The sequence below is a fragment of the Arvicanthis niloticus genome, chromosome X, assembly GCF_011762505.2.
Source record: "Arvicanthis niloticus isolate mArvNil1 chromosome X, mArvNil1.pat.X, whole genome shotgun sequence".
Lineage (NCBI taxonomy): Eukaryota > Metazoa > Chordata > Mammalia > Rodentia > Muridae > Arvicanthis > Arvicanthis niloticus.
In genome coordinates this window covers 62,477,028-62,492,147 of record NC_047679.1, presented here as the reverse complement: position 1 = coordinate 62,492,147, position 15,120 = coordinate 62,477,028, and the positions used below count along the sequence as shown (strand labels likewise).

The following is a 15,120-nucleotide window of genomic DNA, read 5'->3' as shown; positions in this document are numbered from 1 at the left end:
CTATTATACATTTATTAGTTGAGTATTTTATGGGAGTTTTTGAATTACATGAGTCTGTAATTATATCATCAACAGTGAACATGAATTGTCAGTCATTTCCTATTTATTTATATTTGATTCCTTTTTCTTTATAGTAACCATGCTAAAAATCACTGTATATATAAATGTGAGTGTATACACTAATAGTAGTCATGATCTTAGAAAGAATATTTCACATTTATATCACATTCATGGTGATATTGACTGTGTAATTATTCACTTATATGCTTTACTCTGTTGATATATAACTCATATACACCAAATTTATTCTGTGATTTATTTTATGATAAACAAGAGTTAAATGGCAATTTATTTATACTTCCATAAGCTTCACAAGTTAAAATTAATTGTATGAAATCCCCCTCTTATCTGTCCTCCCAACATCTCCTCCCATATGTCTTCCCTCCTTCAAAACATTTCTTCCAAAATCTTGAACTAGATAAATATTTGTGTTTTTCACTTTAATATAACATAATGATTTAAATCTTAGCAAATACCACAGTAAAGAAAAAAAAACAAAAGGAAATCTAAACTGTGCCAGAGGAAATTAAGTTATGGACGTATGTAAGTACCATCATTTTTATAGAGAGATAAACTAAAAAATTTTTACAAATTGTTAGCAATGACAAATTCAATGAAGATGTACAATACAAAATTTTTATCGGATATTTTATTTATTTACATTTCAGATGTTATCCCATTTCTCCATTTCTCCACACAGAACCCCCTGAACCCATACCCCCTCATCCTTTTTGCTTTTATACCATTTTAACTACATGCACATATTAAGGTCAGTTCTAGGTTGAGGAACTAGCAGTACAATTGATGCAAATAGCTAAGGAACAAGCAAAACAATAAATACAAATAGTCAAAGACCCTGTAAGGCAATAAGGAAAGTTCTATGAACACTCCCATGATCACTGTTTCTAAGGGCTTATCAGGATGACCAAAATATCTGAGCCAACTTCCCTGTCCTAGCCCAAAGTCACTTTCATGCCTGAAGCCTACTTCTTTGTTCTAGCTTAAGATTTAGATCCTGCCTGGAATTACTTCTTTGTTCTAGCTTAATGTCAGATTCCTGAAGCCCATTTCCTTGTCCTTGGCCACTTTCAGATTTCTGCCAAGCAGCTGCCAAAGCTCTCCACATATCCCACTTTTTTATTTCATTAATAAGACTGAGCCTGTCTTAGGTCATTCTGACAAGAATGCCTTTATTACCCATCATGGAATATGCATTATCAAAAGCAGTGCACTTTTGTCTTAGGTTGGTAAGGATCTGTGTAGAATCTTACCCATCCTTGGCTTGCAAGCCTCTTAAATTAATACCTCTGTCTGGGGGTCCATTTTCAGGTTTAAGCCATGTACTTTGATTGCCAACATGTTGATGTTGTTAAAGACAAGCTTTAACATGATGGGCAGGAATAAAATTATTCCCAGGACAAGAAGGGCTAGTATGACCAAGCTTTATATGCCATTCTTGAAGCTTGACCAAAATAAAAATACTGACCTGAAGTAATATGTAATTTTATCAGCAGTATCTGCAACATCAAAGCTCAGCAGAGCAGCATTCTTTAAATTCATAAGTTCACTATGCAAAGTTAAAACATCCAGAGAGGTGTTAGGCTTATGCCAAATACATTGCAACTATCTTTCAATATCTTCCTAATTATAATGACTACCACTGTACATTTTAGAACTAACACTAATTCAATGGTATTCAGCATGGCACTAGAGATGGTTCCTTACTATTAAACTCTGAACCTCGTTCCAGTAATTTATATACTAAAGAGCACCAATCTGATGTTCCAAATGCCTATCTAAATCCTCTTGTATATTCAACACATTATTAACATTTTTTTTTGCTAAATGATTAACAAAAGTAGCTGTCTTAACTTCTTGTGTCAAAGCAATTGCAGAAGCAGTGGTGCTAGCAATTAATGCAATTAAAGCTGTTATACCAGCAATAATCAAGCTCACTACCTTCTTGCTTCTGTTTAAAGCCTGACTCACTTCTAGTACTTGCAACTTTTTTTCAGAAAACCAAGTTTCTGTAATACTCAAGGCAATAAAACAAAAGCTGGTTGATAGATCTTTATAACAGACATGCCAGTTTTCAACACACTAACATAATTAGAAAGTGTACAATCAATGCAACTTACAATAAATACTGTAGAAGAAACAAAAGTAATTTTAAGTTGACAATTAACAGAGCCTCAATACATGCACTAACACTTGTTTGAAATCCAGATCCTGTCTGAACTTTATCTCTTGCTAACATAACATCATAGAGAACTTCAGGTAACTTCCAAATATGTCTCTGAAAATGTCCACATCCAGCCTTCCAGATGAAAACTGTTATTTCCAATATTGGATTGATTTCTAGACCAGTCCATTACTGAGTCTGAATATCTGGTCACATTTAAGAAATACATGAGTCATTATAACGTTTCTTTTTGATTCTTTGTCCCACAAAGTCTAACAACTTGAGGCAAGGCAGCTATCTACATCTGGGATATAGGAAAGCAAAGATGGGTCAGGAACATATGTCCAATACAGCTTTCAGTCACCATTGTCAGGACACTCAGAAAGCTCACAGGTCACCATCATTCTATGTCCCAGCATCAGCATGTCTAACCAATCACTTTGGCAATCATCATGCTTCCTTCAGCATCCTGCAGGTAAAACAAAAACATGCCCTCTTCCCCATATTAAATACTTGATCAGGATCATACCATATGCCAGTAAGTGGTTTCTTCCTTTTCACCTAGTTGTAGGGTGCCATAGACACTCAGTAGAAAATGCCTTGGCATCTAATTTTTTTAAAAGATTTTTTCATTTTGTATTGATATTTTATTTATTTACATTTCAGATGTTATCCCCTTTCCCCATAACCAACCCCCAGAAACACTTTATCCAGTCCCCCAACATGCTGCTTCTATGAGGGTGTATCCTTACCCATATACCCACTTCCCCCATCCCTGCCTTCAAATTTCCCCACACTCAGGCATCCAGCCTTCATGGGACCAAGGACTTTCTCTACCGACAATGCCAGACAAGGCAATCCTCTACTGCATATACAGCTGGAGCCATGGGTCCTTCCATGTGTATGCCCAGGCTGGCAGTTTAGACCCTGGGAACTCTGGCTGGTTATTATTGTCCTTCTACCCATAAGGCCACAAGCCCCTTCAGCTTCTTCAGTCTTCTCTCTACTTCCTCCATTGGGGACCCCAGGATGAGTTGAATGGTTAGCTGCAAGCATTCGCCTATGTATATATCAGATTCTGGTAGAGCCTCTCAGGAGGCAGATATATCAGGCTCTGTACAACATGTACTTCCTGGCATCCACATCATTGTCTGTATTTGGTGAGTGCACATTGAATGGATCCCCAGGAAGTCAGTCTCCAGATGGCCCCTCCTCCAGTTTCTGCTCCACACATTATCACCTAAATTGCCCTTGTGAGTATTTTGTTATTCCTTCTAAGAAGGACCAAGGGCCTACACTTTGGTCTTTCTTCTTCTTGACTTTCATGTGGTCTGTGAGTTATATTTTGGGTATTGTGAGCATTTGGCAAATATCCACTTACTGAGTGCATACCATGTATGCTCTTTTGAGATTGGGTTACCTCCCTCATGATTTTATTTGCTAGTTTCATCCTATGAATTACATAAATTCATTGTTTTTATTACCTGGGTAGTACTCCACTGTGTAAATGTACCACAATTTTTGTATTCATTCCACTGTTGAGGTACATCTGGGTTCTTTTCAGCTTCTGGATATTATAAATAAGTATGCTATGAACATACTAGAGCATGTGTCCTTGTTATATGTTGGAACAACTTTTGTATATATATTTAGGAGTGGTATAGCTGGGTCCTCAGGTAATACTATGTATAATTTTCTGAGGAACCACCAGACTGATTTCCAGAGTGGTTGTACTAGCTTGTAATCACACCACCAATGGAGGAGTGTTCTTCTTTTTCCACATCCTTACCAGCATCTTCTATCCCCTGAGTTTTTGATCTTAGCCATTCTGACTGGTGTGAGGTGGAATCTCAGGGCTGTTTTGATTTGCATTTCGCTGATGACTAAGGATGTTTAACATTTCTTTAGGTGCTTTTCGATCATTCAAGTTTCATCAGTTGAAAATTCTTTGTTTAGTTCTATACACCATTTATTAATAGGGTTATTTGATTATCTAGAGTCTAATTTCTTATGTTCTTTGTGTATTAGCCATCTAACAGATGTAGAAGTAGTAAAGAGCTTTTTCCAATCTGTTGGTTGCTGTTTGTACTAATGATAGTTTCCTTTGCCTTACATAAGCTTTGCAATTTTATGAGGTCCCATTGACCAATTCTTTATCTTAGAACATAAGCCATTGGTGTTGTCTTCAGGAATTTTCCCCTGTGCTCATGTGTTTGAGGCTCTTCCCCACTTTCTTTTCTATTAGTTACAGTGTATCTGGTTTTATGTGGAGATCCTTGATCCATTTAAACTTGAGCTTTGTACAAGGAGATAAGAATGGATCAATTTGCATTCTTCTACATGCTGACCTCCAGTTGAACCAGCACCATTTGTTGAAAATGCTGTCATTTTTCCAGTGAATGATTTTAGCTCTGTTGTCAAAGATCAAGTGACCATAGGTGTGTGGGTTTATTTCTGGGTCTTCAATTCTATTCCATAGTTCTTCTTGCCTATCTCTGTACTAATATCATGTAGGTTTTTTTTATCACTAATGCTCTGTAGTACACCTTGAGGTCAAAGCTGGTGATTTCTCCAGATGATCTTTTATTGTTGAGAATAGTTTTCACTATCCTGGCGTTTTTGTTATTCTAAATGAATTTGCAAATTACTTTTTCTAACTCTATAAAGAATTGATTTGGAATTTTGATGAGTATTGCACTGAATCTGTAGATTGCTTTCATCATTGTGACCATTTTTACTATATTAATCCACCAATAACTGAGCATGGAATATTTTTCCTCTTTCTAAGATCTTCAATTTTTTTTCTTCAGAGACTTAAAGTTCTTGTCATACAGATCTGTCATTTGTTTGGTTAGATTCACACCAAGATATTTTATAATATTTGTGACTATTGTTAAGGGAGTCATTTCCTTAATTTTTTTCTCAGCCTGGCTATCATTCGAATGGAGGAAGGCTACTGATTTGTTTGAGTTAATTTTATAACCAGCCACTTTGCAGAAATCTTTTATTAGATTTGGGAGTTTTCTGGTAGAAGTTTTGAGGTCACTTAAGTATACTATCATATCATCTGCAAATAGTGATATTTAGACTTCTTACTTTCCAATTTGTATTCCTTTGACTTTTGTTGTGTAATTGCTCTTGCTAAGACTTCAAGTACTATATTGAATAGGTAGTGAGAGCATGGGCAGCTTTGTCTAGTCCCTGATTTTTAGAAGGATTGCTTCAACTTTTTCTACATTTAGTTTGATGTTGGCTACTGGTTTGTTCTATATTGCTTTTACTATGTTTAGGTATAGGCTTTGAATTCCTGATCTTTCCAAGACTTTTACCATGAAGGGTTGTTAAATTTTGTCAAATGCTTTCTCAGCATCTAGTGAGATGATCATGTGTTTTTCTTCTTTGAGTCTGTTTATATAGTGGATTACATTGATGTATTTCCATATACTGAACCATCCCTGCATTCCTGGGATAAAACATACTTGAGCATGATGGATGATTGTTTTGATGTGTTCTTGGATTTAGTTATTGAGAATTTTATTGAGTATTTTTGCATCGATATTCATAAGGGAGATTGGTCTGAAGTTCTCTTTCTTTGTTGGGTCTTTGTGTGGTCTAGATATGAGTATAATTGTGGCTTCATAGAATGAATTGGATAGTGTTCCTCCTGTTTCTATTTTGTAGACTAGTTTATGGAGAATTGGTATTAGGTGTTCTTTGAAGGTCTTATAGAATAATGCACTAAAACCATCTGGACCTGTTTTTTTTTGTTGTTGTTGTTGTTTTTTGTTTTTTTATTCTGGGTGACTTTTAATGACTGCTGCTATTATTTTAGGAGTTATGGAACTGTTTGTTGGTTTATCTGGTCTTGATTTAACTTTTGTACTTTCTATCTATCTAGAAAATTGTTCATTTCTTCCAGATTTTCCAATTTTGTTGAATGTAGCCTTTTGTAGTATGATCTAATGATTTTTTGAATTTCCTCCATTTCTGTTGTTATGTCTCCCTTTTGTTTTCTGATTATATTAATTTAGACACTTTCTCTGTATCCTCTGGTTAGTCTGGCTAGTGGATTATCTATCATGTTGATTTTCTCAAAGAACCAGCTTCTGGTTTTGTTCATTGTTTCTATATTTCTTTTTGTTTCTACTTGGTTGATTTCAGCCCAGGGTTTGATTTTTTCCTGCTATCTAATCCTCTTGGTTGTATTTGCTTCTTTTTGTTCTAGAGCTTTCAGGTGTGTTGTCAAATTTCTAGCGTATGCTATCTTTTTGTACTTAGAGCTCTGAGGTTTCCTCTTAGCACTGCTTTCATTGTGTCCCATATGTTTTGGTATGATGTGCCTTCATTTTCATTAAATTCTTAAAAGTCTTTACATTCTTTATTTCTTCCTTGACCATGTTATCATTGAGTAGGCTTTGTTCAGTTTCCTCTTGTTCGTGGGCTTTCTGTTGTTTTTGTTGTAATTGAAGACTGGACTTAGTCTTTGGTTATTTGATAGGATGCTTGGGATTATTTCAGTTGTCTTGTATCAGTTGAGGCCTGTTTTGTTAACAATTATATAGTCTATTTTGAAGAAGGTAAATTGGGTGCTGAGAAGAAGGTATATTCTTTTCTTTTAGGATAAAATATTATATAGATATCTGTTAAATCCATTTGGTTAATAACTTCTCCAAGTTTCACTGTGTCTCTGTTTAGTTTCTGGTCTCATAATCTGTCCATTGCTAAGAGTGTGGTATTGAAGTCTCGCACTGTTACTGTGTGAGGTGTAATGTGTGCTTTGAGATTTAGTGAAGTTTCTTTTATGCATATGGGTGGCCTTCCATTTGGAGCATAGATAGTCAGAATTGAGAGTTTATCTTGGTATATTTTTTTTCTTTGATATATATGAAGTGACCTTCTTTAACTTTTTTTGAAAGCTTTTGGTTGAAAGTCAATGTTATTTGATATTACAATGGTTACTCCAGCTTGTTTCTTGGGACCATTTGCTTAGAAAATTGTTTTCCATCCTTTTACCGTGAGGTAGAGTCTGTGTTTGTGACTGAGGTGTGTTTCCTGTATGCAGAAAAATTCTGGGTCCTATTCACATATCTAGTCCACTAGTTTATGTCTTTTTACTGGGGAATTGAGTCCATTGATGTTAAGAGATATTAAGGAAAGTGATTGTTGCTTCCTGTTATTTTTGTTATCAGAGGTGGAGTTATGTTTGTGTGGCTATGTTCTTTTCGGTTTGTTGGAAGATTACTTTTTTGCCTTTTCTAAGGTGTAATTTCTCCCCTTGTGTTGCAGCTTTCCCTCTATTATCTTTTGCAGAGATGGATTTGTGGAAAAATATTATGTAAACTTGGTTCTGTCATGGAATATCTTGGTTTCTCCATCAATGGGAATTGAGAGTTTTGCTGGGTATAGTAGCCTGTGCTGGCATTGTGTCCTCTTAGAGCCTGTATGACCATCTGTCCAGACTTTTATAGTCTCTGGTGAGAAGTCTGGTATAATTCTCATAGGTCTGCCTTTATATGTTCCTTGACTTTTTCCCTTACTGGTTTTAATATTATTTTGTTTTGTGCATTGGGTGTTTTGATTATTATGTGAAGTGAGGAATATCTTTTCTGGTCTAGTCGATTTGAAGTTCTGTAGGCATTTTATATGTTCATGGGCATCTATTTCTTTAGGTTAGGCAAGTTTTCTTCTATAATTTTGTTGAAGATATTTACTGGCCCTTTACTTTTAGAATCCTCACTTTCTTTTGTCTATTGTCTTTAGGTTTGGTCTTCTCATTGTGTCCTGGATTTCCTGGATGTTTTGTGTTGGGAGATTTTTGCACTTTGTATTTTCTTAGACAGTTGTGTCAATGTGTGCTATGGTATTTTCTGCACCTGAGATTCTCTCTTCTATCTCTTGTATTCTGTTGGTGATGCTTGTGTCCATGACTTCTAATCTCTTTCCTAGGTTTTCTATCTCCTGGGTAGTCTCCCTTTGAGATTTCTTTATTGTTTCTAGTTCCATTTTTATGTCCTGGATGATTTTGTTCAATTCCTTCACCTGTTTTGTTGTGTTTTCCTGTAATTCTTTAAAGGAATTTGTGTTTCCTCTTTAAGGTCTTCTACCTGTTTACCTGTGTTTTTCTGTATATCTTTGTATGAGTTATTTATGTCCTTCTTAAAGTCCTCTATCAACATTATGAGAAGTGATTTTAAATCTGAATCTTGCTTTTCCGGTTTGATTGGGGGATTGGGGGTATTCAGGACTTGCTATAGTAGGAGAATTGTGTTCTGATGATGCCAGGTAACCTTGGTTTCTGTTGCTCACATTCTTTTGCTACCTAGTCATCTCTAGTGCTACCTGCACTCACTGTCTCTGACTGAATCTTGTCTATGATTATGGTTATGTTAGAGCTCCTTGGAATCCAGCTTCCTCTGGGTATTGTGAGATTGGTTGCAGAGGTAGTGCCCAAGGACTGCTTGGTGCACAGGCTCAGAGTGGAAGAAATCTGTGACAATGGATCAAGATATGGTGTCTTCAAGGGAGCAGACCAACTGGGAGTCAACTGCTCTGGGTACAGTGGATTATCAACTTTTCTGACTGCAGCATATCCTCTGGGATGGGTCTGAATATGGTGTCTTCATGGGAGCAGACCAACTGTGAGTCTGCTCCATCATGAAGGACCAGTAGAAGGGGGAATAAGGGGAGTGGTATTAGGGAGGTGGGGTTTTGGTGTGTGATGGGTCCCTAGTGTGCTGCTGCTGGTCTCCCAGCTGCAGCTCTGGGACTTCCTGGTCTTGGGGGGGTGGGTTCATACCAACTGCTCTAAGTGCAGCAGATCCTCTGGGATGGGTCTGAATATGGTGTCTTCCCAGAAGCAGACCAGCTATTAGTCTGCCCCAGCAGGAAGACAATATTAACTTTAAAAATTAGCAACTTCTCTGCTAATAATAAACTTTTTAAGGGAAATACCAACAAAGCTAGACTATGCTCTCTCTCTCTCTCTCTCTCTCTCTCTCTCTCTCTCTCTCTCTCTCACACACACACACACACACACAACACACACACATTGCAAATGATACTAGATCTAGAAAAAGTTATAATCAATAAAGTAAGAGATATTAAAAGAAAATTTTATGGGTCCCATGAAAAACATATATAAAAGGGCCTTATAGATTCTTTCTCCCTAGCCTGAGTAGCTAAAGTCGCCCCTCCAGTTTGCCAACCAGAGGCCAGTTAATCCGTAAACAAAGAATGCAGAGTTACAGGAGCCATCCCAGGAATGAAGATAAGAGATAAACATCCACTTGCAGGAACTGCTCCCCACCCCCATAGTTTGGCCAGATGTTCAAAAATTAGAAAACAACCAATCATGTGCACCCGCACGAAAGTTTCTCCTTTTCCCCACCCCGAGCTTATATTAACCCTAAACCCCGGAGCCAAGAGGTCGATGCCCCTGTCTCCTACATTGAGACACGTGTCAGCCCGGAACGTTCCGCCATTAAACTACCTCGTGTTCTTGCAGCAAGTTGGTCTTTCCTGTGTCCTTTGGGTGCACGCCATCCTGTGACTCGAGTGGGGTCCCCTTTGGGGGCTTCCTCAGCCTTACATCTTGGTGCATGGGCCGGGAAGCTCGTCCAGGGTTTGCATGATCACCTAGGACATCCGAAGACCTCTTGGAGGTGGGTTTAAGTCTGTGTGTCTGTGTGTCTGTGAGTGAGGTGTATTTGAGTGCGGTGTTTGGGTCTGGATTCTGGCTTCTGGCTCTGGTTTAGGTTCTGACAGCTGCCGTTGTGCAACCGTGAGGTCCAAAGGTCTGAGGCTGAAAAATCTGGGAGACGTCCCAAGTGGAAGGGAGTCAGGATAGCCTGACTGCCCATTTTTTTGAATAAAGGAGACGAAGCACTCCTCCTATAGGGGAAGGTATGAGGACCTGCCCCATCGGAACTTGCATTTGGCTGGCTATATAAGACTAAACGTGGGCGAGTGTGTTTGGCGGTGATAGGGTTTTGTGTTCTTATCCTGTTTTTGTGCTAGGGTCTTGTGTTCTTATCCTGTTTTTGTGATAAGGTCTTGTGTTCTTATCCTGTTTTTGTGCTAGGGTTTTGTGTTCTTATCCTGTTTTTATGATAGGGTCTTGTGTTCTTATCCTGTTTTTGTGATAAGGTTTTGTGTTCTTATCCTGTTTTTGTGCTAGGGTCTTGGGTTCTTATCCTGATTTTGCGTTTTCTGGTTGTCAAGATGGGACAGGCTGTAACAACCCCTTTATCTTTGTCTATGGACCATTGGTCGGACGTTAGGGACAGAGGACGCTTTTTGTCAGTAGTTGTAAAAAAGGGACCTTGGCGGACCCTTTGCACCTCTGAGTGGCCAACTTTCAATGTGGGGTGGCCACCTGGAGGGACTTTTGATTTACCCACCATTAGAGCCGTTAGGGCAGTTGTTTTTCAGGAAGGACCAGGGTCACATCCAGATCAACAAACATACATCACCGTGTGGGAAAACTTGGCTCGTTATCCACCCCCGTGGGTCGAGCCTTTCCTCCCACCTTGCCAACCAAGCTCCTGGGTCTTGGCTGTGAGAGAGGGCTCCACAGAAGGAAGACCGAAACCACGTCAGAATGAAGAAGGCAAGCCCAGTACCCCGCCGGTGTCCATTTCAAAGATATACCCTGATATAGAAGAACCCCCTGAATGGCCCACTCTCCTGCCCCCGCCTTACCCCCCAGCTCCCCAACCTGCACCCCTGACCTCAGCCCCCGCACTGGCCCCAGCCTCCGGGGCCACAGGGGGCCCTCAGCAGGTACTAGGAGCCGACATGGAGCCACTCCTGTAGGACCTGACTCCACCGTGGCACTGCCCTTTAGGGCCGTTGGGCCGCCCCCAACTAGCGAGAACGAGCTGCAGCTCCTGCAGTATTGGCCATTTTCCTCCTCTGATCTCTATAATTGGAAAGTTAACCATCCCCCTTTTTCAGAAAATCCTGCAGGACTCACAGGCCTGATAGAGTCCCTGATGTTTTCCCACCAACCCACGTGGGATGACTGTCAGCAGCTCCTTCAACACTGTTCACTACCGAAGAGAGGGAGAGGATTCTCCTTGAGGCTCGGAAAAAATATCCGAGATAATGAAGGACACCCTGCCACTCAGGCTGCTATAGATGAGGGGTTTCCCTTGACCCATCCTCCATGGGATTACCACACGGCAGCAGGTAGGGAACGGCTGTCCATTTACCGCCGGGCTCTCGTGGCTGGTCTCAGGGGTGCAGCGAGAAAACCCACCAATTTGGCAAAGGTAAGAGAGGTTATGCAAGGAGCGACTGAACCCCCCTCTGTGTTCCTAGAGAGGCTCATGGAGGTTTACCGTAGGTACACTCCTTTTGACCCTATGTCAGAGGGACAGCGAGCTTCCGTAATCATGGCCTTCATTGAACAGTCCGCCCCGGACATTAGAAGGAGGTTACAACATATTGAGGGATTGCAAGATTATACTATCAGAGATGTGGTGAAGGAGGCTGAGAAAGTGTATCATAAGAGAGAGACAGAGGAAGAGAAACAGGAGAAAGAAAAGAAAGAAAGGGCTGAGGATGAAGATAGAAGGGAAAAGAGACAAGAAGAGAACCTAACAAGGATACTGGCCGCAGTGGTAGGAGAAGGAAGGCGTCAGGGAACTGGTAGGGCTAGACAGACAGGGAACCTGGGTGACGGCAGAAGGTAGGGGCCAAGGAGACCCAAAAGAGACCAGCTGTTACTAGAGAGAGACCAGTGTGCATACTGCAAAGAGAAGGGCCATTGAGCCCGAGAGTGTCCTAAAAAGAAAGAGACCAAAGTGCTGTCCTTAGATAATGAAGATTAGGGAAGTTGGGGTTCAGTTCCCCTCTCCGAGCCTAGGGTAACTCTGAAAATAGAGGGGACCCCTATAGATTTCTTGGTGGACACGGGAGCAGAATATTCTGTGCTTTAAAAACCTCTGGGAAAGATACAAGATAAAAAGATGCTGGTGATTGGGGCTACAGGACAAAAACCGTATCCGTGGACGACTTCTCGTACAGTGGATCTTGGAAGAAACCAGGTATCCCACTCATTTTTAGTAATACCAGAGTGCCCTACGCCCTTACTGGGCAGAGACTTGTTAACCAAATTAAAGGCCCAGATAAAATTTGCCCCCTCTGGACCGGAACTGTCATGGGGAACTGAGACACCCCAAACGTTAATATTGTCCCTTCAGCTAGAAGAAGAATACCGGCTATACCAAGAGAGAGAAGCCCCCCCAAGGAGCTTCAGGACTGGTTACTTCGATTTCCTCAGGCGTGGGCTGAGACAGGGGGCACGGGAATGGCTAGACAGGCCCCCCCTGTGGTGATTGAGCTCAAGTCTGGAGCCACCCCCATTGGGGTCCGACAGTACCCCATGAGGAAGGAAGCTAGAGAGGGCATACACCCCCACATTAAGAGACTGTTAGAACAGGAGATTTTAGTCCCTTGCAGGTCCCCTTGGAACACCCCCTTATTGCCAGTAAAAAAAACGGGGACAAACGACTATCGTCCGGTACAGGATCTTAGAGAAGTCAACAAGAGGGTACAAGATGTCCACCCTACAGTGCCCAACCCCTACAACTTGCTCAGCATATTGTCACCCACTCAAACCTGGTATACCGTCTTAGATTTAAAAGATGCCTTCTTCTGTCTGAGGTTACATCCAAACAGCCAGCCCCTGTTTGCTTTCGAGTGGCGGGACCCTGAGAGTGGGAGAATCGGACAACTCACGTGGACAAGGTTACCCCAAGGATTCAAAAACTCCCCAACACTATTCGATGAAGCTCTACACCGGGACCTTGGCCCCTTCCGCACTAATAACCCGCAGGTGACTCTTATCATTTATATTGATGACATTTTGCTGGCCACAGAGACCCGAGAAGATTGTGAACTGGGGACTCAGAAGATCCTGGCTGAGTTAGATGAGTTGGGGTATCGGGTCTCTGCTAAGAAAGCACAGCTATGTCGAACTGAGGTGACATACTTGGGATATACCCTAAAAGATGGACAGTGGTGGCTCACAGAAGCCAGTAAACGGACAGTCACACAAATCCCAACCCCAACCACCCCTCGCCAGGTAAGGGAATTGCTGGGGACCGCGGGATTTTGTAGGCTTTGGATTCCAGGATTTGCCACTTTGGCAGCCCCATTATATCCCTTGACAAAAGAAAAAGGGAAGTTCATCTGGACAAGAGAACACCAGGTGGCTTTCGAAACTCTTAAAAAGACACTGCTACAGGCCCCTGCCCTAGCACTGCCAGATTTAAGCAAGCCTTTTACCCTATATATTGATGAGAGAAAGGGGGTCGCCAGAGGGGTCCTCACCCAAGCTCTAGGACCTTGGAAGAGTCCGGTGGCTTATCTGTCAAAAAAAACCTAGATCCTGTGGCTAGCAGATGGCCCTCTTGCCTGCCCCTGATGGCCCTGGAGCCACGAGGTTGATGCCCCTGTCTCCTACATTGAGACACATGTTGGCCCGGAACATTCCGCCATTAAACTACCTCGTGTTCTTGCAGCAAGTTGGTCTTTCGTGTGTCCTTTGGGTGCGCGCCATCCTGTGACTCGAGTGGGGTCCCCTTTGGGGACTTCCTGAGCCTTACAATATCTTTAAATAATATTATAAAAGAGAGTAGAATAGTAATGCAAATACAATCAGTGAAGTAGATATAAAGAGGCAAATTATCCATGTTTGTAGATGTTTTATTATTTTAGTGAAAAAGATCACCCCTGTGATAGTTTGTGTATGCTTGGCCCAGGGAATGGCACTATTAGGAACTGTGGCCCTGTTGGAGTAAGTGTGTCATTGTGAGTATGAGCTATAAGACCCTCATCCTAGCTGTCTGGAAGTCAGTATTTAATTAGCAGGCTTCAGATGAAGATGTAGAACTCTCAGCTCCTCCTGCACCATGTCTGCCTGGATGCTGCCATATTCCCACCTTGATGATATTAGACTGAACTTCTGAACCTGTAAACCAGTCCCAATAAAATGCTGTCATTTATAAGATATACCTTGGTCATGGTGTCTGTCAGAGCAGTAAAACCCTAAGATAACCCCCAAAGAATTTTAGATGTGATACATCTTTATACATACATAAAAAGATATAAAACTAACATACAAAATGTGACCTTGCTTTATAAAATTAACAAGCATACTAAAAAGGAAGTTAGAAAGGAAATTTCATTAGAAATGAGATCAAAATTGCTTCAGTGAGAAGGGGCAGGAGTGGGTGGCTTGCTGGATCAGTACTCTTTTAGAGGCAAAGGGGAGTGGGAATAGAATGGACATTTTGCAGAAGGGAGACAAGGAAGGAGGGCACTACAGACCAATCTCTCTTATGAATATTGATGCAAAATTACTCAATAAAATTCTCACAAACCGAATCCAAGAAAACATCAAAGCAATCATCCATCATGATCAAAGTAGGCTTTATCCCAGGAATGCAGGGATGGTTCAATATTCCAAAATCCATCAATGTAATCCACTACACAAATAAACTCAAAGAAAAAAAACACATGATCATCTCACTAGATGCTGAGAAAGCATTTGACAAAATTCAACATCCCTTCATGTTAAAAGTCTTGGAAAGATCAGGAATTCAAGGTCCATACATAAACATAGTAAAAGCAATATACAGCAAGCCAGTAGCCATCATCAAACTAAATGGAGAGAAACTTGAAGCAATACCACTAAGATCAGGGACTAGATAAGGCTGCCCACTCTCCCCCTACCTATTCAACATAGTACTGGAAGTCCTAGCTAGAGTGATTAGACAGCAAAAGGAAGTCAAAGGGATACAAATAGGAAAGGAAGAAGTCAAAATTATACTATTTGCAGATGATATGATAGTATACTTAAGTGACCCTAA

At 40.7% G+C, this 15,120-nt stretch overlaps 1 protein-coding gene across 1 annotated transcript in view; it reads right to left on the bottom strand.

Moving 5' to 3' along the window:
• Nucleotides 1-9,959, bottom strand: part of LOC143435568 (uncharacterized) — a 38,583-nt gene extending 28,624 nt beyond the window's left edge. Inside the window, exon 1 of the mRNA XM_076918741.1 lies at nt 9,732-9,959. Within this exon, the coding sequence (XP_076774856.1) occupies nt 9,732-9,784 (53 nt within the window). The 5' untranslated portion in view covers nt 9,785-9,959. The remainder of the gene's footprint in view (nt 1-9,731) is intronic.
• Nucleotides 9,960-15,120: the final 5,161 nt, after the last annotated feature.